We start from the raw sequence: 26,123 nt of genomic DNA on the forward strand, positions 1-26,123 counted from the left end.
CGACACACAGCCCGTTAAGGTGGACAAATAATTTTTATTCGTGCATGCAAATACATGTCAATACTGCAAACTTCTTCCATCGAGTCTCTCAAACACCGAACCGGGATGCTCTATCCGTGCCCAGCCAAAGCTACAACCTCTGCACGTCAGTGCTACAGCGACACACGGGCCCCGCCGGGACCCCCCTACTCTAACACGAAGGGAAACATTACCATTGGGAATCAAAACCGAAATAAACGGAATAGAATTTACTCCCCCATATATCCCCATTTCATTTTACAGATTTTTTTTTTCTTTAAATTATAGTTTTAAATAGAAGCTGAGAATGCGCCATAAAAATGAGCATTAAATCCATCGTAGCGATGGTGCCTGCTTTATACATGATGGGTGTACACCATCTTTTATTTCATTTACATTTCAATCGAACAATAGATTTGCAAAGAAAATGTCTAATACAGACGTAAAAATATTCACACTAGAGCTTCACAATCGGTTGTACAATTGACAAACAGGCCTCTTTTCCCAAACTTTCCAGCTAAGCAAATTTATAAAATGTAATCAATGCAACAAGAAAAAAAAATTTTCTTTAAAACTTCCAGGGAAAAGAATACGCAGTAAACAGTATCAATGCGACAGCAGATGCTGCAAGCTAACCACAATACTTCGGAGTGGCTGTACAGTGGGTATGTGCAGTACAAATCAAAGCCACGTGTGTTGTATCACAACTACTGTATAATGTACTTGTTTGCCCAGCTAAGAAAATGCATGCATTCCCATGCCTTGGGTAACGGAGATCTACTCTGGAGAAATCCATGGGCTATGTGCAAATGACCTTGGCTTTTGGCAGTAAGAAATGCAGCCAGGCTCTGCTTTATTTCAGCTTTTACAGCAGAATCTTGAGTGATTAAAAGCTTCCATAAGTATCCTTAAATAAATGGGGTGTGGAATTATGTTTGGGCATTGGGCACTTAGATTATTCAGATTTGTTTCATTTCATCAGTGACAGTTTTGGGGTTTTTTCCCGCCCTTGTCCTGCTCCCTTGCCAGCAAAGAGATGCAGGGGGGTGACTACTGCCAAAGTCAGCTGTTCATTTATACTGGGAAATTGGGTCATTTAAAAAAGCACATTTATTGTGTTCTGCTTGCAGAAGAGGTCCCTCAATGAGAGGGAACTTCCTAACAAAGGGATTAAACTACAACATAAAAATGGACTTTTACATCCTATAGATCATCTGATCATTTCTCATTTTGTTACACTCTCAAATTCAACACCTTCCTTTAATACCAGTCTAATAATGAAAAGTCTGTTCACAAATATGATCAAGGAGCTGCTGGCATACAGTGTTTATGTACAGCAACAGGTACAACTTGACAACTTGTGCTTTAAAAAAGCAAACAAAACCAATGTTTGGAACTATTCAGAGTTTAGATTGAGTTATTTTAAGCGTTCTTTCCTCAGCTGTTTCTGACCACTGTGCATTATTTTGTACCTCATCCAGCCTAGTACACTATTATACAAGAACAGCATTCAGCTCTTGAGTACAGGAGAAATTAAAATTTCAATTGAGTTATCAAAACACTAAAACCTTCCAAATTAGACTTCTACAAAGAGCATAATTAAGAGGTTATTTAACATAATCAGCTGTGTGCAACTGTTTTCTTTTTCCTAAATCAAATGCCAAACTTTAGTGTCCCTGTACTAGACTACCAAGAACCAACGCCAGTTTGCTTTGCAAAGAGTCTAACCTTGCCTTTGAAGGGTCTAGTATACATTCTACAATGCAAAATCTGCATAAACACTAAGATTCATTTCTTGTCACCTGTTTACAGGAACAAAATATCAGTAGCAGGGCAATCACTCTGCTCTAAGTATATGTTAAGAATGTACAGATAGTTACTTTCTCACACAAGCATTCTCCCAGCACAAGCATTAGTCTCTTTAAGACTTATGTGGGAAATGAGGCAAACCAAGGAATGAATCCAGGTAGTGAGGCAACACAATTAACTTAGATACTAATAATTCCTGTCTCTCTTGCATGTGAAATCCCTGCTGTACCCCTAATGGGGAAAAAAAAAAATTAACCAAAACAAACCAACCAAAATGCTTGTCCAAGCAAAGCAAAAGAGCCAATCTCTCTCCGATCTGCTCTGGGCCTTCTTTTCTGACAGCACAGTAAATTAGGCCAAAACCTAAATGGGCATCACTGCTATTGACACACAAATGTAAGTCACTCTCTCAGTGTCAGAAAATAAGCCCTTCCATAGCCCAAAGGCACCTGATTTACAATTAACAAATGAATACATACTTGTTTGTAAAGGGTCATGGGCTGAAATTTCAACAAAGAAGGAAGCCAGAGCCAGGTGCTCCCACCTGCAGCTTCTTCTCCCTGTCAGGGCACTGGAGGGCATCAGTTTGGTGGCAAAAACCACACAGTCAGTGTTAAAACCCTAAGAAAAGCTGACATGTTGTTAAACCCTCAAATAATTATTTTGCCTGTCATTATAGATTAAAAATTCAACTAGAAAACTCTAGCCTCAGTTGAAAGCCAACTTTCCACATGAAGAGTATGGTCATCCTAGAGAACTGCTGTATCACGGGACCCCCTGCTGCAGACAAGAGTCTAGAGATACACTTGTTCTTAAATATGCCAAGACATTGGCAGGAATATGTCAGGCTTATTTCACTGGACAAACAGGCAAATGTGTGTAAGCAGCTTATCCCACCCCCTCCAGCAGAGCACAACCAAGTTTTTAAAATTGCCATTTTAAAATTAAAAAGTTAAGGTAAATACACAATCAATTTATGTAGTATATATTCACCCTCAGATCATGCTGAAGATGTTCTGTGGAGTTCTGGTGCACAGAGGGCTCTTTCCCTGAGGGCAAATAAGGACTTCTCAAACCTTTATATTTTCTCTATTTTTGTAACAAAATAGCAATTTAAAATTTAAAAATCTTTTAAAAAAATTACATCACCTTCAACATGGAAGATCTCACTGTTTAAATATCCATGAAAGAGACATACTTGTTTGCATATCTGTTTTGGAATTACATTGTACAGCAAATAATAGTATCTCAGAAGCATTTCAAAAGTAATATAAATTCATATTTACAGAATGGTCTTGGTATAAAATATACAACAATCATATTTATGTCTAACATTCTAAGTTAAAGTTAACGTCAATAGGAAATAAGTTAAGGTGACAAAGGTGGTCTGGTTCTTGTATCCATTCACTTCTCGTAGCGAGTGAAAGCGTCAGTCTAACCCTAGAGTGAGGTGGCACTGGCTGGAGAAGGTACAGCAACAGCCAAAGGAAACTAAGAAAAGACTACTTGACTGCTCTTCTACATACATTCCTTGACATTGGAGTATTAAATAGATGTGTAAGATCTTCCATACTGACACCAGAATATCAAAACTAACCCTTGGATTTGCAGGTATATTTACAACATAATTATTTCATGGACAGGTTCGTTAGGAGAGATATCAAACACCAATATTTACTTAGTCTAATCAGTAACCCTCAGGGAAATGCCAACCCCCACCCCCCAGAAGCGTGCACAAAACAGTTATCAAAATCTTACCCGACCACATAGCTGTGATTTTGTAAAATAACAACTCAGACGACCAGTAACATGATCCTCTTTAAGCATTTTGCTAGCAGGAAAAGCCCTTACATGCAGTACACCTGGTGAAAGATCAGCTTGGCTTAAAATATTCCAGTACAATTTTCAGAGTAAACAACTTCACAGAAGTTAATAAAAACATAAAAAAATGTAAAACTTGTCACAAAGAAAAGTAAGAGGACAAACAAGAAGATAGTAATCATCAGGAAGGAGAGTCCTGCTTTCTTAAAAGAAAAAAAAAAGTGGATTTTTAAGCTTTTTTAAAAAAATATGCCCAGGGCTCTAGTTCATGTGTATTTATGAAAACCAATTTTCAGTTGACATGTCTAACATGATTCTCAGTCACCTTTTAACAGGGCATAAATTCATACAGTTTTCAGCACTCTGAAGGTCAGACAATGCTCTCTCATTGTGTTTTCAAGGTCTTTGAAAATAAGTTGCCACTGAATAAACAAAAATTAAACCTGAATACAAGATTATGATTAACAACATTTAACAAAGGTAATTACAACCACCTTAAATTCCCAATATTTAGTTTAAATTAAAACAAAACAGTACAAAAAACAGCAATACCATCTTGTTAGTCAGTGCAAACACTAGATACAGGGTTTTCAAAGGAAAGCCAAGAGCACCTGATACTTTTTGCCAAGTCATCTGGATCCTATAATCTCCAAGTTGAGAACTATTAACGAAAAAAAGAAAAATAAGAAAAAAACCCAAAATTGCTGTTACATTAGTGCATAACCTCTCAAAATCATTCAAAATTGTTTCATGTGTAGCTTGGGGAAACCAATACCTAGTACATTAGCTGGAGGACTTAGGCACTTGATTTACTTCTGATAACTTTACTTGGACAAGTAGCCTGTGTACGTGTAACTACAGTACTAAAGCATAAACTGGGGGAATGGAAACCAAAAGCTGCAGCAAAGCACTGCCCCACAGACCTGCAAATAACACAGCAGTGCAAAGCTAATGGTGTGTTAACCCTGTAAAAGCCTCAAGTCCAAATCTCCACCTCTCAGTCTTCCAACAGGAAACAAGACTCCATGCAAAGTTCCACAACTAAAGAAAAAGCAGCTGCAACAAGACAAAAGTTCTTCTCTTGTGAAACAAAATAGAGACAAATAAGTTAGTCTTCCTTTCACTAGATGTATCATCGTAGGATCCTGCTAGTTTAAATAACTGAGTTGTTAGTTTTCTACAGAAGCCATTTTCAACAAGAATGGCTCAGATACCGCACCGGATTGCTACAAACTCATAAAAAGCTGCTTTAAGCTTAAGTAAAACAATGTCCAAATTCCATTCATTTGTGGAAAGTGAACGCCTTACCCTACTAAAGTAAGTTTTTTTTTCTTCAGAATGCTAATGCGAGAGGGGCTTGAAGTATCAAAGAGTCCACAGGAAATGCATGACCCCAATAGTATTTTTTTTAAAAAAAATATACATTATATAATATATATTATATATATAAAAAGCTAGTGTAAATGCTTCCATGGTGTGGTCACAAGCTGGAAAGATGAATGCCTTTCAGCTGTTAACCATCCTGCCATTTGCAACAGGCTTTAAAAAGTCATTTTTATCCTCAGACATAATGTGAGCAGTTTTCAAAATGAGGCTGCCAACACTGACTGATGTGCTGATGGGCAGGCAGCTTGCATTGCTAACAGATGTTGTGATCGGCTGACTGAAGCAAGAAGTTACGGGCAGGATTGTTTTCTGCTCCTCCCTGAGGAGAAAAATAAGTTACACAAATATTAAACAAGGACATGCACAAGTATCCGGAACTGAATTGTGTGCATTAAATAAATACTGACAAACTCCTTTTTAGCAACAGGCTAAACATCTTCCTCTGGAATAGTACACTCGAGATGTTAAAGTAGTCTGCCTCATTTTCAAAGGCTGCTTTACTCCTTAAAGACTACAGAACATAGAAACCTAAAATAGTGTATTTCAAAATCTACCTCTCCGTGGAGATTTGTGCAAACAGTCCGCCATTTAACCTTTTGAAGATTTTCTTAATTTCTGTTAACTATAAAAATATTCTGCATTTTTTGCTTACTGACTGTGAAAGGTATTTTGAACAGCTGTGACACGGTTCAGTGTGTACGATTACAACGATGCATACGAACAATGGTACCAGCCTGGGACATTCAGCTTTGTGGCCTAATTCTATTTCTTAACAGGTTCTTCTCACTCCACCATGTACAAACAATGCAGATGTCTAATCCAAGTCTGAGCAGGTACGTGGTTCATCCTTACACAACCATGCTTCCACTATTCTGAGGCTTCTGTTTGTCTAACACTGGCAGACACTGCTGTTTTGTCTAACACTCACAGAATCACAAGGTCTTCACCTAAACTTTGTCTCTTCTGTTCCATAGATTCTTTCTGGTGCTGCTTTAGCAGATGCCCATTCTCTACAGTTGTTCCATTGAGCAGCTGATCCTCTTGGGAGCTAATCCCTAGCTGTATGTCCAGAATCTCCTACAAGAGAGAAGGAGAAATGCCCATCAACCCTGTCCCTACCAGCTTTACATTTTCCTATTAAGTTCCACTACATTATGCTAATAGAAACAGGAGTCTGGTCTTAAAACTCCTTCATTTCATGTCATGCTATTAGAATGTCTACCACATTTCACTAAAGGAAAAGCCAGTTGTTCAAAGATGGCTGTGAATGACAAGAGCAGTATAAACTGTGAGCTGTTTTTAACTTCACTAAGATTAACTGCCAGGTACATGAGTGATAAGTACAAGACCTCAACTGCTAAATAAGGGAAATGCTGGATGTCATTATTAGGACTGAAACCAAAAGGCTTTGCTATCAACATACTAATCATAAAGGCCTAATGAAAAGACCCAGTGACCTCTTTAGGCACACAGATTTTTGTACTCACTTCTATCTGTTCCCCTTGCCCATCAGGTTCGTCAGTATCAAGGGCTGACAGCTCCAATTCAATGTCTCGGTCTGGCTTTGTGTCTGCACAGTCTTCAGGATAATCAGTCTAAAAAAGAATGAATATGTTCTCTAAATACCAAGTTGGCTTTTCACTGGCTTCACACAACACTGGAGAACTAAAGTGAAAATAGAAGATGCGTTTCTAGCACACAACATTTCTACAGTACAAGAGAGCTAGTCAGACAAAAATGAACTTCAGGCATGGACAATATAGGATACAAGGCTAAATCCAATCACAATAAAGTACTGAAACAGATAAAATGAATACTAAAGAAATTTGAGTCCATTGACAAAATGTTTAATTTATAACATGTACAAATAGACAAAAACTAATGATTGCATGAAAATGATTGTCACATTCTTCCCACTTTGTAAATGCATGCTTGGAGCAGCAGCATAGCAGGTGCACCTGCCTAATCTCAGGGAAATAACTGAGTGCAACAGCGACTTAGCTTGCAAACAATGTGCTATAAACATTTCAAGTTTCAACTCTTAGTTAAAATAAATGCAATTCTATACATATACATATACATATACATATATATATATATATATATATAAACACCCTCCAAGATTTGTTTCATCCCAATTACCCCATTCTTTACCTCACCATTCCTCAAATCAATTTCCTTGCTTAAAAGGTTTAAGGTAAGACGACTGCCTTCATCTAGAGAATTCCACTTCTGCTGCATGGCAAGTGCATTTGCCTCTCTCTGAAGGAGTAAGGAGTTGCTTTTGGCCTATGGAAAGAAACAGCTCAGTTACCAAACACTACACCTAAACCATGTGCAGTCAGACAGCTACACTAAGAAAAATGTATTTAAAACACTTTACTAAACAATTTCTTTTAAATTAAAAAACCCTCATGGTATAGTAAGTGGTCTTACCTGCTGTAATTCAATACTCAGTAGATCTCCAGTGCTGGAATGCTTTCTGTGACCAGACAAATCTGTAACTATGAACCTGTCCCTTTAAAAGAAAAAAGGCAAAACTAGGACTTAAAAGAAGTTCTCTAAATCAAACACCCCATAACTTCATTAGTCTATCAATGTTAGATTTTTGGACAGAAACTAGATGTGATTTAGATAATGTGTTCTTCATCTTCACTGTGGCTCATAATACTTCAAGGCATTGTATGAAGCATATATCCTTATTTTACACAGCTAAGATGTGGCAAGAAAACCTGAAACTACTCAAGATTTTGACATGACAACTTGGCAGTACCTGACTCCAGTTCTTTGACAGATCTCTCAAGGGATACATTGCTAGTAATTGTGCACTATTAACTGCATTAAGTATTAAAAACTACACAAGCTTTAACCTACTTTTTTCCAAGGCTTTATGCTGGATAGGTAAAAAAGTCTTTTACTTTAAAATTAAGAATGTCTATTAATAGACATTCCAGATTCCCCACACACAGAGGGCTCTGAAGAACTGCTAGCTAGAGGAAAAGCTGTGAACAGAGCTCGGGAAGGAGTCCGTACCGTTCCGCATAACGTGCTGAGGAGGCAGAATCCGAGCCATAGGCACTCCATCTCGAGTCTACAGCATTGACATAAGGGACATAATCTGCAAAAGAATTAAGACAGCATTCACCATCTTCTCTGCTCTTCAGTGGGACATACAGGTTCTTCAGCTCTTTGCACTTCATAGCTGCAGCAAGCACAGAGAGGATGAAATGCTCATGGTGTGCATAAATGATGAATTCTTGTCCCACAAAGCCTGAAGCTGTACCTGACACACTGATGGGCTTAGTAGCACTTCCTTGGGAAGCAGTGGCCTGGATTGGATCTGTTGTGTGATAGCCTGTGCGGGATGACCTGGAGATTGCACCCCACTTGGAGATGATGGGTCCATCGCTGAACGGGATTATAGGATCTTCCTCCTTTGCCCTTCTCTGTGTTTCAAATAAATGCACTCTCCTTTTAACGTCCCCACTGTCCAAATCCTACATATTCAGGAGACAGGAGACACATGGACTCATTTGAGGTTATGCACACTCTTCAGGTGGCCAGTAACTTCTCATTATAGTTACCTATTTACAAAACTGGGAAAGGATATTCCAAACAACTTCAAATGAGCAGAACTACTTTAAAATACTACTAATGGAAGCTATGACCTTTTTTTCTTTTTAAAAAAAAGGCTGGTTTAACCAAAGAGAAGACACTTCAGCATGTAAGGATCATCACACTAATGAGAGAACATGCAGAAAACCCCTACCATTAACACGGCATTGGAATTGGCAATCACATCCTTGGGCTCTGAGTCGATAGCATTTATACAAGAGCCAATAGTGCCACAAGACCACGGTGAATAGTGAGAGAGATGGTCTTCCTCAAATTTAGTTCCACTCAAATCACTGACACTCTCTGAGAACTACAGAAAAGGGAATAAATAAGCAGTGAATAATAAAAACAGGGAATTCAGTTTTAAAATGAGAAGATAATTTAATTAAATAGCAGTAAATGTATCTCAAAAGTCAATCAAGGAGCTCCAGCCATATTCAAGACTTGACTTGGGGACAACATAAGCTGTTCTGTCAAATTTTAAAACAGTGCCCCTGGCAGCTGTCAGAGGGCAAACTCTGCCATACAAATAACTGCCTGGCCCACCAAATGAGAGACTGGAATCTGTGTTAGTGTCAGGTTTCTTTAGGCAAATATCTACAGTAACTTAACTGAGAGGAAGCCGTGCATTTTCCTTTAATGTATTAGCCAGTGCTAATGTGAGTTCCCCTTCTTCTTTATAGGACTTATCACAGAAGTACACGATGTCCTGCCAGTGCTTTTTGCCACTTTTAAGGGAATCCATTCTTTGGGACTTGATAAGGACTTGAAGTTTGATTCAGACTAGTCATCAAGTCAAGTCATTTGGACTACCAAAGGCAATGTACTTTTTAACAGAAAACATAACTGCTGTTCCCTACACAAAAACCTGGAGGTTCACAGAAGTCAATAAAATTACATTTCATTTAGTGAAGCTGAATTGAATCACTTCACTTCTTGACCCTTTTTCTGCAGTCATGTTACACATCACCTTAATACCAAATTGAATTGCATCATTATTGGATATTACTTTCCTTTTGCTAGAAAATTAACTTAATTTTAAGAGCAATAAATGGCATGTAGAAAACATTTCCCAGAAATATTAAATGGCATCTTACAGAAACAGGGAGGGAAAATAAAGAGGTTCTTTGGCTTCCCACCTCTGTGCTGAAATCTACACTGAAGAGAGGAGAAGGTGGTGTTGGAGATGGTGTTGCCATAGGAAGGGTTGATGATACCAGAGGAGTTTTCTGTGTGTGGTACTGTGCCCATTGCTCTGGCTTCCGTCTCAGCTGCTCATCATAACCAGTCTTCAAATGACCACAAGGCTCCTAGAAAGAATAAATACAGGACTGGATATCCCGTCATACTCTAATCACAAGGCAAATACTTGCATGGGACACACTTGGGTCTGTAATTTCCTTGGGTCTGTAACCCTCCACTGATATCACTTGAAGAATTTCACAAGAATTTGTAGGCCTGTGTATGGCAAGTCAAATCTTAGATATGCAATTAATTCAAGCAACATAAAGAGGCAAAGGGGCTCTGGTCCTGAAGCAGATGACAGTGGTCTGTTTTGCAAGTCCATTTTAAGGTTAAAAACAAAACAAGAACTTTGTCCAAGTCACATGTCTTGATCACTGTAATAAACAGGTCTATGCTAATTATTTACCAATTTTCCAGTAATGACCTTCAGAACCAAGTCTGCATAGAGCCCTCCCTTCCTGGCCCTCACTTACCCTTGGTAAAGGCACAGTCCTCTGCTCGCTGGGAGGCTGACAAGCCACAGAGTAATACCCATCCAGAGAGTTGTACCTCTCCCTCAGCGATGTCTGATAGACAGATGAGTGCATCACATCCATGGGAGGTAAGGAATTGCTCCTGATGATGTCATCTCGGGGGTACATCTGCGGGCGCCAGATGCGCCGGCTGTCGTAGACCGGAGCGTACATTCCAGAGGGGACAGGAGGGACGGGGCCGTAGGGCTGCGGAGGAGGAGGCTGGTAGGGAGAATTGAGGCGGTCTCGAGGGGGAAATGTGCTGTAATGGTCGGCATATGGCACGGAAGCAGGTGGGAGGGAGGATTCTGGAACGTTATTGGACCTCACAAAGCGAGGAACGCAGGGAGCCACACCAGCTGGTACTGTTGGAGGTGCTGGATAATACCCTTAAAAATTGGAAAAAGGCATTTTTAATGCAACCACAAATGACCCAAAATTTTACACCTTCTAAAACCATAAATAGCATTGCAAGTACCTTTAGAGAATGAGGAGTCACACTTTACAAACCTCTTACTGACCCTACCATGTTTCTGTTAAATATCATTTCATGTAAGACAACCATTTGCAGTTGCAGTGCTGGCCCTTCACCAACTGGACCCAGTTTGGAAAATATTGCTCCTATGTACTGTGGTGTAACTAAGTAACTGAAAACACAGCATCTTCAGCAAGTCTTTATATAGGAAGCTAAAATGGTTCCCTCTAAAACAAAAATCGATATTACTAAAAAATAAAAAGTCTATAAATAACCATTTCACACTTGATTTATTGCTCTTTCTTTGGAGAGGATTGCCAGAACATCTCTACCTTTTGAGAGCTTGTGAATGACTCGGTGCTAAAAACCACAACTGTTTGCCTGAATATAAACATGCACAGTGCAACTTAAAAAGATAACTGGAACCTTTCAAAAACATTCCAGCAAGCACAAAGATATGTAAGCCTCCCAGCAGAAGTGTGCTATGCCTCTGAATCCTGTCCAGGGACACCCTCATGGATGGGCCATGGCAAGAGCAAGCCTAAATAAAAACAATTAAATGCTAACAAAGGAAAAAGTAGATTAAAGATCTTGAGGTTCAAGTTCTGGAGGCTGAAGTATAAGCTGTACAACATACAGCACACAAAGGCAAGAACCACCAACACTGGGAGCAAACTGCAAGTCCCTCACATACCCAGCAATTAACAAGATTAGTATCCCATTAAGAGAACACTCAGCTGATATTTAATAAAAATAAAATAAAATAGACATTGACAAAACAGACATAAAAGTTATTTCTCATAAAAGACATTTTTCCGGAGAAAAGTTCAGAGCTACTTCTTAATCAGTGCTGATCTCACTCACCTGTCTGTGGGTACTGTGGAACTTCATATGACAGCTGAGTCCTGGGGTCTTGGAAATATTGAACATTATCAGAATGTGGAGGGTAGACAGGTACTCTGGGAACAAATGGGCTGGATTTTGGAGGCACAGAATTAACTTCTGTTCCAATATTAGGAGGGCCAGCTGAGGTAGCTGCTGCCTGGCTTACAGGAGTCTTGGGTGGAGAACCGATTTTACTGAAAAGGATTACCAAGAAATCATTAAGCAGATCCTCACTTACTTCAGTCAGTCACCTCTTCATGCACACTCCCACACAACATGGAAATTTGGGCCTTGACATTTCCTCTAGAATTTTCCCTGAACGGATGATACATTTTAGACTTTCTCCTAGGAGAACTCAAAAGTGGGCATAAATGTTTTGATACCCTTTGTAAGTGTATTCTGAGAAAGACAAAGGTTTAGAGACTCAGTGCTTCCTGCAGAATTATCTAAAAAGTTTTAAGTGAAAATCCCAGAACTGGAAGGTTTCAAGGAAGTACACACTCTGCACTTGTTGGTTTTAGGAAATGTCAAATTCTGTATACAATTTATCACATGTAGTAATATACTTGTATGTAATAACCCAATAGTATGCAATTTGTATATAATTTATTTGTATGCCATAACTTTTTATTTTTATGTAATAACCTAATTAGATAATTAAGCCTGGTAATTAAGATACCAGGCTGAGAACAACTGAGTAAGAGATAAAGGGAGAGATTTACCATTTTGTCTAGATTGCACATGAGTACTGAACAGCTGAAACAATGCACTGCAGTGCAAGACCTTACACAGCTCTGCAGCCACTGAGCACCAGCAATTACTGCAAGCCAGGACCACACTTCAGTATCTGTTGGCCACCCACCACCCCCATTTATTACTTTAGATGATCTAACAGCAGAATGTTCTGTTGAATTGATGTTAAAAAAGCCACCTACTTTTCAGGAAGTGATTCTGTGGGGGACCCAGAAGCGTTCTGGCCATTGGCTCCAGACTTCCCTCCCTTCTTGGCGTTGTCCAGAGCTCTGAGGGAGGTGTCTGCACAGCGGGGGATCAGCTGGGGAACCCCAGTTTCCAGATTAGCTATTCCATTAGTACTTGGCACCATCTTGCCCGTTGCCTCAGGGCTTCCTATGACAGAGATCACGTTTCCCGTGGTGGTTGAGACGGTGCTGTTTACGCCAACTTTGTTTAAAAGGGGGAATGTTCTCACTGTTGCGCTGATTTTTTTGTTCCTCAAGCGATATCTACAAATAAACATGCGCAAACACACAAAAAACAAGATGGTATAGAAAGTGCTTATTATGAAGCTTAATAGATTTGCAAAAGTAGCAAAAAGAAGGGATTGACATGGAACACGACATCAAAAATTACAAACTTATTTTCAACAACTGGAACCCAAAATTATCTCTCCTCTTATATAACCCATTCTGCAGTTCTTTGAAAATGCATTTGGGTGAAAACAACTTCAAGAATGCAGAGCTGCATATTGTTCAATAATGCAATTCACTCCTTAAATAATTAAAATGTAATTAACATTCTCTCTTGTATGTAATATAACCAATCCTTGAAAGACACTGAGCTTGCACTCAATTGTAGGAAAGGAAATTTTACCTCATATGGGGTAAAATAAAAAACAGAACTGGAATTAGTCTGTAGATATTGCTCTGCTGTATCTTCAATTTCATATAAAGAACTGTCATGTCAAGAGGTCCTCCAAATGAATGAATATATGGAAGAGAATGTTTTCAGAAATCTCTGTAGATTGCTTGGATTTAAATCAAAAGGAGGAAGAAAAAAAGGGAAAAGTCTCTCACACTCACTTTTCAAGCTCTTCCTGAGAATGAGCAAATGTACAGTTTGTTCCTCTTGGACACCCCCCTTGCTGTCGAAGGTCTCGGCACATACTTGTTTTGTATTTGCTATTTGGTTGTGGCTTAAAAAAGAACAACAAAAACCACAAGACATTCCTCTTACCATCTATCAGACATTCACATAAAAGTAGGCTTAAAATATAGAAAATATATACATGGCATCTTTTTACATTTTGCATTTTTAATCAGAAAAACAAGGACACTCCTTGTTGAGGGGCTAAGTTGTCCTTGTATGGATTTCTCTACGGCCAGCTCTGCTGCATTCCGTATTCACAAATGTTAGGTTCTCAAAATCTGAATGCAGTAAATAACAGTATCATCAATTATCCCACAAGAAAGGCCATAAATATTTCATATCAACAGTAATTCTTCAAAGTTGCATCTCCCAGTAAATGGGAGAGGAAGCTGCAGACATGATGCAATGATCAAGTCTGGTTACCTGTGGAGTTTCATGGCCTTTTCTACTGTAATTCTGAATGAAATCCACCAGCCCATGGACCACAGTCTTCACAGCCACCATGGCATTTTCCAGCTGCTCCCATGTTGGAGATGCTGCATCTAAAATGATGAAAAGCAGGGTTGTCACTCTGCCAGTAATTCCAGTATCATAAATAAGAGGCACAGCTTGTATCACTTTACACCACCAAGTAGTAGGACCCAACTCAGAGAGCCCTGAAGAAGAGTTTATGATGTTCATCAATGGGAATTTCAAAACCAGGAATGGAGGTTATCATCTTAATTTACTTTGCTAGATATGAAGAATACCAAGAAAAGTTAAAAAAGCTTGATTTGCATACCTGGATTTGGATCTATGTTTGCCAGGAGCTCTAAATGAGGCCTCAGCCTGTTTAAGTTTGCAGGATCCCCTGTGCGCTGCAAGACAATTGTCAATTCTTGTACACTCTTAGCAAAAGATTCTGGAGATTGGAGCTGAAAATAAAGGGAGCATTAGTGTGCTGCATCTTACAACTGTCAATTGCTGATCTTAAAAAATATTAATGACATTGGTTCCTAAATGCAATACAAAGTGTCTTCAGATGGCATATAGAGAGGATCAGTGGAGAGAAATTTTATTTCTCAACTCAGAATCTGCCCTATGAAGCTTCATCATAAGACACCAAAAAGTTAATTAAAGTACTTCATATGATGAATATGCTACATCAGGGGAAAAAATTTCAATCTAGTTTAATTAATATTTTATAGGACTATGAACAAAAAGTTAATTCATGGAGTTCTTTGATTTTTCTTGTAACATTTAATAGTCAAAACTAATCTTACAAAGATACTAAAATCATCCCTTTGACAAACCTTGTCAATAATGGATTGCATGTGTGATTTATGTGCCAGGTCTCCATAAAGAAGGGAAGACCACTGTTCTGGTGATATTCTGAGTCCTGCTTCCATGGCAATGTGAACAATTTGGGCATCGTGCTCTCTCCGCAAAGCCTCGTAACTCCGGAACTCTTCTTTTAGTTGCATCAGAGAAGAATCTTCATCCCTTTTAGTGACCTAATAAACAGTAACAGTTAAACATTCCTTCTTTGACCAAAAATCTCCATGTTTATCATAAAAAACAGCTGCACAGCACAACAGTGGTATTTTACCTTAAAGCATGATGCTCTATACAGTAGCTGCACAACATGACCAATGCTTGTTTTAGAGGCCTGAGGAAATCTTGGTTCCAGCCTTTGCACAACAAAAAGTACCAGAACTTTTCTTGAGAGTGCAGAGCCATCTTCCAGTGCCAGTAACACAAGTTTCAGTGCCTCCTCTTGCATAGCTTTAACACACAAAAATGAAAGTTAAATATATTCCAGAAAACAGCAAGGCTGCTGTATTTGAACAGGTAACAGCAACATCTAAATAATCTTGAATGTAATTCCTTATTGCTTTTTATTTTACTTAAAAACTTTTAAAGAACGCTGCTAGTTTAGAAGAAATATTTAGGACCAGTCTAAGCACAGCAAACTTAGAACTAAGACTAACTTCCAGTAATAAACACATCAGTAGTGCAGTTTTTATACTTTTCTCCACTGGGCAGTCTTGTAGCCATTGTTCTTTTGGATACCTCTTCAATGCCACAGCATAAAACAAAAAACAAATATGGGAACAGTACTGGAATACTATCAACAGTTACAGGAGTCAAGAGATGACAACTTCTACTTTAAAGAGAATTTTCTTGCTTCTGTGTTTGCTTTAGTGGCATTCTTAACAATTAATTTGTCTTCTATCAGAGATATAAATCATTATAAATTTCAAAAGTATGCTGCAGCTGAGGTTAGGCTGATTGTATTGACAGCTATTCAATCCCAATAACAGACAGCAGTACAGCCAGCCTGCTACACTCCATTACAAATTGCACAGCCTGTGCTTATTGACTCCTCTTTGCCAGGATATTTGAAATACTTCCTCCCAATTTCAAAGAACATTTAATGGACCTGCAGGGGAAACAACCAAAAACTTTATGTCAGAAGATTTTACTATTATTTGGGGCTTTTTTCCCCTTCTCCTTTCTTTCTGGCAGAACATCTTCAACTGAACAGAAGAAATTTCAAAACATTTTTGTAAAGTAAAGGTGCAGCTAAAAATATTCTGCTGCAGATGTACAGGACCCTTACCTGGTCCTAGAAACTGGCACCCTCGTGCCCTGACAGCAGCCCAAAGATTGGCAGAAAGCTGCTGAGGATTTTGGTGCTGCAGGATGAGTTCTGTGACAGTTCTCTCTCCCAGCGACCGAGCTGCTCTCATGGCTCTGACCCGACCCTCCTCCTCCACCAGCTGACAATTCACCAGTGTCACAAGCTTCCTCTGCATGGGACGGCTCAGTGCACTCTGATTCAAGCTTGCAACACCTTCAGACAAAGGGAGAAAAGGCAGAGCAGTGCTTCTCATCAAATTCATCTGAGTGAGACAAAAAATGTCTAACAGTGTATGTCTCTCTCTAGGACTTGGATACCAGTCACAGGTACCTTCCCTTCTCTTAGGCAACTCTGTGTAAATTCTTTACCAAAAAGAACTTCAATTAAAATCTTAAACTGACATCAAAGCCATCCTTTGGGGAACGTACAATTTCAGTAGAAAGTTAGCCCCAAGGCAGTATTATTAAACAGAGTATTTTGTAAACTTAAAAATAAGAAAACCACAAACAAGTGTCACAAGTGTGAATAAGCTTTTAAAGACACAAGGCAATTTTATTAGAAAAATGAGACTATTATCTCACTGACATTTACAATCAGTGCTGAAAACACAACACTGCTCAAAGCAAGCTACATCAAAATTCCACTGCTCAGCAGAGACTCACCTTTTCCTCCACTTAATGGCTTTAAGTAGAGTGCCAAATCCTCAACGCATTTCTTTGCTACTTCATAATGTTTGTTCTCTCCTACATTACTCAACTTTACTGTCTGATGATCAGGTACCTAAAAAAATGCAAGGGGGAGGAAGGGGGAGCAGAATTACATACACCTGGCTGACCTCCCTGATGGTACCCACATCACCATGAATTACATAACACTGCAGATGTGCACTGCTCTGAGAGCAGGGAAACACAGGACCCACCCAGGGCATGTACACAGCATAAGGAACAACAAAAAGGGCCCAAGATGAAGATTAGCGTGATGAAAGATGGTTTTTGTTATTACTCAACACCTTAAAAACAGAAGCAGGGTAGAAAACAATAACCAATGTCTAAAAGATGAAGAACACCATATCTGAGAAGGTGATCAGTATAGCAGATCAGCATGATTTATTACAAAAAAAGCTATAGGACAAAATGAACTAGCAAGAATATAATAAAGCAAAGTTTGAAAATGATTTAAGCATCATTTGGGCATGCTGAAATCTTCCAAGAGAAGAAGCAGGAAACTTAACTCAGTGGAAAAAAACTTGAAATAGAATAACAAGGTCAGATAAGGAAAACAGAGGGAGTGTTAGTCATAATAAATTAATTGTTTGGAATACATTGCAAGAAGTTAGGAGACCATGAAAATAAATGTTGTAAGATCACAACAATGATCTGACATAAAAAAAAGAAAGGATCACGTGAACCTGAGAAACAAAAACACTCTGACATAACGTCATTACCAATAGCTGAGGCAAGGCATGTGATAGGACATTAAAAAGCCACGTAAATAACATCATCTTACTGCCTCACCAAGGTGTTAGAAAGAGAGTAACATGGAAAAGCACATGAATCAGCATAAGGGGAACAGACTTATTTAGTCTCCATAAAGTGCAGTACTGATTATATAATCACTGTTTTGCCACTGCTACGAGACAGCGCAGGGAACATTCCTGGCCTGATTAGCCAGTGTCTGCAAACGCAACTGAAAAGCCATCATCAAGCATATTTAAAAAAAATTATACACATACACTTCTGGAACTTGGTTAAACAGCCACTTCCAAACGTGTGGCATTTAGGAACGAGATTTCTCACAAGGCTGAGATGAACGAGTGCAGCCTGCAGGTTCACGCATTCTACTGACAACTGGAACAGACAATTGTCTGCTTCCCAATGGGAATTCTTCTCCAGTCACAGTTCAAGAGCCTTTTTAAATCAGAATTCAGGTTACAATTAGAACACGCTTTCATTTTATGAGAAGATGGCCCTGAAATGGTGAAGTTGCTTTTAGAGTAGGTATGGACTCCTAGAGAGTCCAAAGTCAAGCCTTACCATTTATTTGGGCTAAAACGAGGAAGAAGGAGCAGCACATATATTGCAGCTGGCACGACAAGGTAACAACACCAAGGGGCAAAACAAAGAGCTGGTTCAGCCATACCTGGGCTCCAACCAGCTGGAGGAGTGCAAAGTTCACGGGGAGCACATCGATGTCGGTGTTGATGGCGGTCTGGTCGAAGGGACACGCCTTGCGATGGAGCTTGTTCAGGCAGGTCTTGCACACAGTGTGAGAGCAACCTAAGCTGATGGGCTTGTGCACATTCTCATCAAACTCATTGTAGCAGATTGGGCAGGACAGAAATTCTGTCCACTGAGCTGCCTGCACAGGCATTGTGGAAGCTGGACACTTGTTTAGCAGGCTAGCAGACCATTATTTCACTGTACTATGTTTTGGCAGCTGTAAGTGAATAACAGAGTATTTAAAACATGCTTTCTGGCAATTTAGAATAACTTTTAATTAAAAAACAGACCACAATTTCAATATTACCAAGAACAAAACCAAATCCTTATGCTGAAGTACTCAAAAACCCCAACTCTGGGTTAGTTTAACAACTGTACCAAAAAAGGCTCATGAACTAAATTAATGCAGACCACCCTAAGTTTAACACATTCACAATAAATGGCATTAATTTTTTTTTGGGGGGAAGGGGTGTGGTTTAGAATGTTCTTTTCATTTGAAATTAAGTAAAACAATGCCTTCCTTCTGCAGATCTTATTCAGACTTAATCAGACACCAAACTAAACTGAGCTTTGCTTTTTTAAAAACACATTTTCTCTTTCTGTAAAATACAAATCAACTAACAAATATCAAGAGCCATAAGAAAACACTAAGAGTGAGAGACCAGTTTTCAGTTTTATGATTCTCGTGTTATTTCCGCCTTTTCTTGCAAGAACTGGAGCACTCAAGGGCAGAGATTGCTGTGTGCAATTTTGCTTTTCATGTTTCTACCTTACATATAACTGTCCATGAACTCACAGCAAGAAAATCTTTGATGTATGTAAAATCCAGCTATTAAGGACATATGATAAGGCAAGCAATAACTTCAGATGGCTTCCTTGTCTCTTGAACCATTTCACTCTGTGCAGTAACACCAAAGAAATTGTTTACATAAGTGTATTTCAAAGAAAAGATGGCTTTATGGAGATTGTTGTTGTATCTTACATAAGTCACATTCTTGAAAAAGGTACCAGGCCTAAGAAGTTCATTGAAACCCTTCTCACGCAAGCTTCCATCATCAGGATTTACATTCAGAGCTCCACCCCAGCCCCACCCTGGGCTGTGATGTGCTACTGTGTTTGCTCTCTAGGCAACCTACAGACCAGTTGGGTCACTTCAAGGCTATGAACAAGCTTGTTGCAAATGCAAATTCACAATGTTTTAATTACATGTTTAGCATTCTATTTTTTTTACTCTGATGACAGAAAAAAGGTAATTGCTCTGAGGAAGCTGAGATCTCCCCTCTGTGTTCAAATTCAGAAACTCCTTACTGCAGCTCCATTGTTGGCTGTACTATGGTTTAATTAACGCTAAAGTACCCGACCATTGAAAGAATTACTAGAAGACCAAATAGACTCTTATCTGTGGATGCATTTTATGTTAATTATGACCATCTGTTTAGAAATCCTATTTAGTACTATGAACATTCAGTGCCCTTTAAGTAACAGGATACTTGTACAAGATGTCCTTATCTCAGCGAGCTTTTCAATGTTATGCAGCAATTTTTGCCTCAAATGAATTCCCATAGTAAAACACACCAAACTGAAAGTTGAACCTCTCAAAACCAAACTGCTGAGGTTACACTTCCAACATAAGCCAGAAAATTCCCATGTACTGGACAAATCAGATTTTCCCCCAGCTTCTATGAAAGCACAGTCAAAGCTCTAGCAGGGATGAACAAACCCAGTCATCTTTAACATGCTACTGCCACATGTGTCTTTTAACGAAGGAAATTTAAAAGCAAAACAAACAAGAATAAAGCCAAACACTGAGCCAACAGGCCCAGAAAGATTTCTGATTCCTCTGTTAAGAATCCCACCATTTCCTTTAGCACATCTGCTTCCCTTCCCAAAGAGCTGGACAAGAGATGCAGCAAAGCCAGCCTGTGAACACTCCTTAAAGCTGTCTGCAGCACCAGCAGAAACATTAAAACACCAACACAGCCTCACTGCTGACCTAGGGCTGACAGTGGTGCTCCTTCACTGCAAGACACAGGAACAGCACAGAGCAGACCACTCTGAAGTGTGTGACTGCCATGACTCACACGGGGAAAAGTTTAAGAGGCTGGCACACAGAGAGCTCCACTGCCGGTATGTTACTAACGAGCTCCTGATAAACAGTCCCTGTGTCCACACTGCTCATTAATTATCTCACACACAGGGATCTCTGCTCTGAGACAATAACCACGTTTGGTTTCCACAGGTGCTTCAGAGACTTGCAAGAAACCACCTCTCTGTTTACGAGCTTTTAAAATACAGTTGTTTTCCTGACCAGCATAGAAATGAACACAGCAGATTCTTCAAGTGTGCACCACTGGTTTTTAAAGATCTACCTCTGGGTGTTTAATCATCCCAAATGACAGACTCTACTAAGCATGTGTTGACCTTCAGATTTCTTGACAGGAAAAAAAAAATCTAATTAAGCCAGCAAACAGCTGGGAAAAGCTCTCGACTCCCAAAACTTCAAGCAGCCATACAGGGAGGAATCTCCATACTTTATTGAGCCTGCCAGCTCTCCTGCCACTCTTACACCCCAGTGTGTAGGAAAACAATCTCACATCTCCTAATTACCATGTCAACTCCTACAAAAAACATAAGCCAAATGTTTAATAGATTTTTGCTCCTTGTCAGAAACAATGTATTTCAGGGATGTCCTCTTGAAGAACAAATTGCTCCAGCACTCTAAACTGAGCAAACACAAGGAGGAGAGCAAAAAAAAAAAAAAGGTAAACTAGAAATCCTTTGGATTCTGTTTTTAACAGGCAGCACACTCCATTAGAACAGCTATCCTTGGTCTGTCTGTTCATTCTGACAGATGGGTTATCTACCTCTACACTACACAGGGCTCCTCTTCCCCATCAAAGTAGAAGCACCCTGCAAAAAAACAAATCCCAAAGAAATGGCTGATACAGAAACTGGCCAGACATACAAGGAAGCAGTCTGAAAACTCATGGCAGTTCCTCTGTAAAAGATCATTACATAGTGAAGTTACAATTAGTTTTGTAGTATTACTACCAGAAGCACTACTTCAGATGACAAACTGAGAAACGTACACACCTAAGTTCAGAAATTATGTAATAATAAAAACCAGTACAGCTGAGTAATGTTGTGTTTTTAAAACAGTAGTATTTTCCTATTGCAGTAATGGCTGCAATGGATCAGAGTAACAATAACTGACTGATTTTCTCCTTTTAGACTAGAATATCTGATTAAGTTGGAATGAGAGATGGAAGGGGATATAAGTGAAACCTCAAGACCTTCCTCAAACAGCTGTAGCACTTACAAATGATGGAAGTTGTAAGACTTAGATGTCTTCACTAATTTTATATTAACTTTTAGCTACCTAATCCCAAGACATTCTCTACAACTAATCTAAATCATCGTGTCTAATAACTTCTGGACATGATAAACAGAATTCAGTTCTGATTTCCTGAAGAAAGCAAGCTTAGGTGATCATGCTGTTCTGTTAGTCTGCTCCTCTCCCACACTGCTCAGTCAGGGCATTTGCCAAAATGCAGACAGGCAAGTTTCACCCCTTATCACAGAAAGGGCTCAAGGCTTAACTCGGTTCCCCCACGGCGTCAGCTCTGCTGGGCTCAGGCTGCCTCCATCAGGTCCCTTGTGCGCCGTGGCAAAGACAAATAAGCAGAGCTTGGGTGAGAATGAGACATGGAATAATTCTGTCAGTGCTCAACAAAGGGAAGTCTTCTCCACAGATGAAGCAAACGCTTGGAAAATTTGAAATTATATGGCATTTTCACAACTGAGGCTCAATTACAATCCTACTGTAGATTTAAGCCTAAATCTTAGAACTGAATTGATTTTGAATCACTAAATTAAAGAGTCCTTGATATTGACTTGCTCTTAATGCTGACTGCAGAGATCACGGTATTGTCTTTTCTTTTTTAAAGTGATCTCCATTAAAACTTTTCATTTATGCAGATGAATGGTTGGTTTGCACTACAAGGAGGCAGCTTTTTCCACCTTTCCTTCCTAAGTTACATAGTTCCTGAAAGCATTCTGACTGGGTCAAAAACTCACATATCACATAATATAATCATCAGTACTAATGTATTCCCTGGAACACGTTATTAATTTCTTTTATTGATTTCTCTTCAACAGCCATCATCTACTGATCTAAAAAACTGCCTTCATTAAAGGCTTAGGGAAGGGCCATCCCTGTAACAGCTTTGCATCATTCAGCTACAATGGCTTGAAATTGAAATAAATCCTCTTTACTGAGGTGCCTTGCTTATTTCTACACTCCATAATATGTCACATGCAAATCTCTTTACATCATGTGAAAATTCTACATGTAAAGTCTTTAATGACCATTAAATATAGTATTTCAATGCAATTATTTCACAGAACAATAATGCTCTTGTGAGTATCTGCAGCCCAACTCAAGTCCCAGAAAAGTCACCAATAGAAATCCTGCTGGGAAGGGACCCATCATGTCCAACTCTGCTTCTTGCAGGAGTGCCTGACACTACAGCACGTGTCCAGGGGCATCACCACACACTCCTGCAGCTCTGGCACACTTGGTGCCACAACCACTTCCCTGGGGAGCTGTTCCAGTGCCTGGCCACCCTCTGGGGGAAGAGCCTTTTACCAATGTCCAGCCTGAGCTTCCCTGAGAGCTTCACTCCATTTCCTCGTGCCCCAAATACAGAGCTGAACATTGACACATACCCAGACTACGTTTTGCAGAAACACCTACGGGATTCTCTTGTTAACTGGTTAAAAAATCAAAGCTTGAATCCCCTCTGCCTCCTTAAAACGTGTGGCTGAAGAGTAATTCCTATCCACAGGGGTACAATATAAATCTACACTGGTGGTTGCTCAGTGACTGCCAAAGTTGACCCAATTCAGGGTTAACTGCCCCCAGACCAACACCAGAGCCAGGGCACCCTCAGCAGCTCCCACCTGCTCCTCCCTGCTCAACCCTTCCACCACAAACCATGTCAGGAGATTTTAAAAGTTCCCTAAACACTTATGTAACACCACTGTGGGTTTTTCCTTGCATTTCCTAGGTGTCCCTGAAAGGAGAGCCTGTCCTTGCCACCAGCCTGATACCAACTCAGCTTCTCTAACAGTATTGACTGTTCAGGACGGACTGAAGGGCAAATAAATGAAATTTTTTCTGCCACCCAAATCAGCTGAACTCAGAATGTAGAGAAAGGGAATCCATTTCTAAGCAGATCTACTTGACACAGTTACTCCAAGAGGAGATACAGTGTAGAACTCCTAACTTTTCAGTAATATTTTCAGTGAATAAGGACTCCCATGTATGGTTTAGTTCTCCAAGCTTTTTTTTTTTACATGACCTCCATATTTAAACTACAGTTTTTTTAGATGAGAAATTCTGTATTTTAGTATTTTTTAAACTATTTCAATGAAATACCATTTCTATTCTGAGATATAGGCAAGAAAACACAGGGCTCCACAGGAGCTGGAAAGGCTTTTTAAAGGTTGCACAGAATGGCTTTAGATGCCTGTGGACAAATAATTTTTTCCTTTCCTTAGCATTGTCCAGTCAGCAAAGAGAGACCCTGAGCATTCATCCCATTAAGGGTACACAAAATATCACCAAATGCCATCAGCTATTACTATTTGGGTATTGTAAATATTTTATCTATTTTAAAGCAACAAAGCCTTAAATAAATGAGATCAAGATCAGGATTTCACTTTGGGATACCTAAAGCGGTGACACTAAAATTTGTTTCACTACAGAAATTAAGACTTCAGTGTTTCACGGAATAATACTTATACCAGACACGTAAGTTTCAATTTCTAGTGTTTCCACAGATGTTTAGGAAAGACCAAAGGTCAAAGAATAGTATTATTTTAGATTCAGAAGATTTACAGTTGTACTGGTTGCTTCTCATTTAAAATTAGATATTTTCTGCCACAATTGCAAATTTACACCCTTGTAATCCAAAGGACTGTTTTTAATTTCAGTTTCATTATTATGATGTCGCTATAATGGCCATGAGAGAACAATCACAAGAGAAACTACAGGAACTACAATTAAATCCAAACAAAATTCTAAGTTTGCATGGAAATTGAACAGGCCTAGATCAGAAAATCTCCTGGTTGCCTGTCTAAACTTTGGCATTATTTTCCCTCGTTACAGATCCATGTCATTCTCCTCTGAACCCTGGATGAACTGAATACTCATCGCTCTCCCACCACTCTGCTGCCCTTCTGTGCTTTGTGCTGACTCCTACACTCTCCTGGAAACCCTCCGTGCACCTCGAGCATCAGCGGAACCGGGACACGCTTTTCCTGCTCAGCCGTTGAGTGTTTTTGCGTTTAAGACACTTCCAACACGGCACGGCGGGTGCAGTGCCAGGGCCCGTCTCCCACCACGGCTCCGCTCCACCATTACCCTAACGCACAGCTCCATGAGCGTTCCACACTGGGAATGTTCATGGCTCCGCTGCGACTCTCCCCGGTGCCGGGGGCACCCCAGCGCGGACTGCCCGGTGCTGCGGCTGCCAGGGAGGGCACCGGGAGCTGCTGCCTCCGTTCGCCGGTGCCGGGATCGCCGGGCGGCCCCGCCAGTGCCCCCGCGGCTTGGCCCGGTCCGCAGGCCGCCGTCAGCCGCACCCGAGCCCGGCCCCGCTCCCGCACCAGGCCCGGCTGCCGCTCCAGGGCCCGGGGCCGGCTCCCGTTCCTGGGCCCGGTTCCCGTTCCTGGGCCCGGGCCTGGCTTCCCGCTCCCGCCGCCCGGCCCTGCTCCCGCCGTCATTTCGAAGCCGCCACCAAATGGCTGCCCGGTTCCCCGGGCCGGCCCCGCGGCCTGGCGGGGCCCGCCGGGCGCCGACACCCCAGCGGCCCCCGACGGGCTGCACCGGGCGGGCTCAGCCCGACGCCGCACCCGCCCGGCTCCCGCAGCGCCGGGAGGCAGAGGAAGGGCCGGGGTGGGTGATGGGGGGGGGTTGGGGGGGGGCGGGCGGGGCCCCGGCGGGTCAGCGCGTCCCCCGCGGCGGCCGCCCCCGCGCAGCTCGGTCCGACCCGTGCGGTGCGGTCCGTACCTGCTGGGCGGGGGCGGCGGCCGGAGCGCGGTCGGGCGGTGCCGGCCTCACGCGCCATGGGGCGGGCGCGCGGCCCGGCGGAGGCAGCGGCGGGAGCCCCGGCGGCGCCGCCTCATCGCGCTGACAGCGGCACCGCCGCCACGCCCCGCGACGCCGCTCTCGCGAGACCCGCGCGCCGCCCGCCGCACGTGACCGCGCGGAGGGCGGGAGGGAGTTACCATAGAGACGGAGGCGCAGATGCGCCCGCCGCACGGGCCGCGCCGCCAGGGGCAAGCGGGGGTCATAGAGACGGCGTGACAGAGCGGCGGCCGGCGGCGCCAGCGCCCCCTGGTGGCGCGCCCCGGGCAGAGCCGTCTCAGCCGTTCCTCGGTGCGCAACGTCCGCCTCTGGCGTCGATTATTTATTGTCCTTTTAAAATTTAATCGGTAACTTTCGCCGCCAGCGTCGATTATTAATTGTCGTTCTAAATTGCAATTGATGACTTTATTTTTGCTGGCGCTGAGGAGGAAGAAGGGACTTGAGGCGGCCTCTGGCCCACTCGGTTGTCCCCGAG

At 41.1% G+C, this 26,123-nt stretch overlaps 1 protein-coding gene and 1 non-coding gene across 5 annotated transcripts; both read right to left on the bottom strand.

Moving 5' to 3' along the window:
- Positions 1-14: 14 nt before the first annotated feature.
- Positions 15-25,699, bottom strand: RC3H2 (ring finger and CCCH-type domains 2). Of its 4 annotated transcripts, XM_059486142.1 has the most exons (21): positions 25,571-25,699; positions 18,416-18,712; positions 16,939-17,056; positions 16,256-16,489; positions 15,242-15,417; positions 14,946-15,146; positions 14,435-14,567; positions 14,077-14,195; positions 13,587-13,699; positions 12,702-13,010; positions 11,746-11,960; positions 10,368-10,795; positions 9,789-9,959; positions 8,804-8,959; positions 8,318-8,531; positions 8,068-8,152; positions 7,471-7,552; positions 7,189-7,323; positions 6,522-6,629; positions 5,963-6,111; positions 15-5,353 (listed from the first exon to the last, which is right to left on the bottom strand). In XM_059486142.1, the coding sequence occupies exons 2-21, from the start codon at positions 18,644-18,646 to the stop codon at positions 5,155-5,157; spliced, it is 3,576 nt and encodes a 1,191-aa protein (XP_059342125.1). In that variant the 5' UTR covers positions 18,647-18,712; positions 25,571-25,699; the 3' UTR covers positions 15-5,154. The 4 variants fall into 4 exon arrangements, with proteins under 4 accessions (XP_059342125.1, XP_059342126.1, XP_059342127.1 ...); XM_059486143.1 differs by lacking the exon at positions 25,571-25,699 and having other exon boundaries at positions 7,471-7,546; positions 18,416-18,778; XM_059486144.1 differs by lacking the exon at positions 25,571-25,699 and having other exon boundaries at positions 5,982-6,111; positions 18,416-18,778.
- Positions 14,655-14,768, bottom strand: LOC132082437 (small nucleolar RNA SNORD90). Its single transcript, XR_009419804.1, has one exon. It is a non-coding gene; the product is annotated as a small nucleolar RNA SNORD90 (small nucleolar RNA).
- Positions 25,700-26,123: the final 424 nt, after the last annotated feature.

This window comes from Ammospiza nelsoni, chromosome 20, assembly GCF_027579445.1.
Source record: "Ammospiza nelsoni isolate bAmmNel1 chromosome 20, bAmmNel1.pri, whole genome shotgun sequence".
Lineage (NCBI taxonomy): Eukaryota > Metazoa > Chordata > Aves > Passeriformes > Passerellidae > Ammospiza > Ammospiza nelsoni.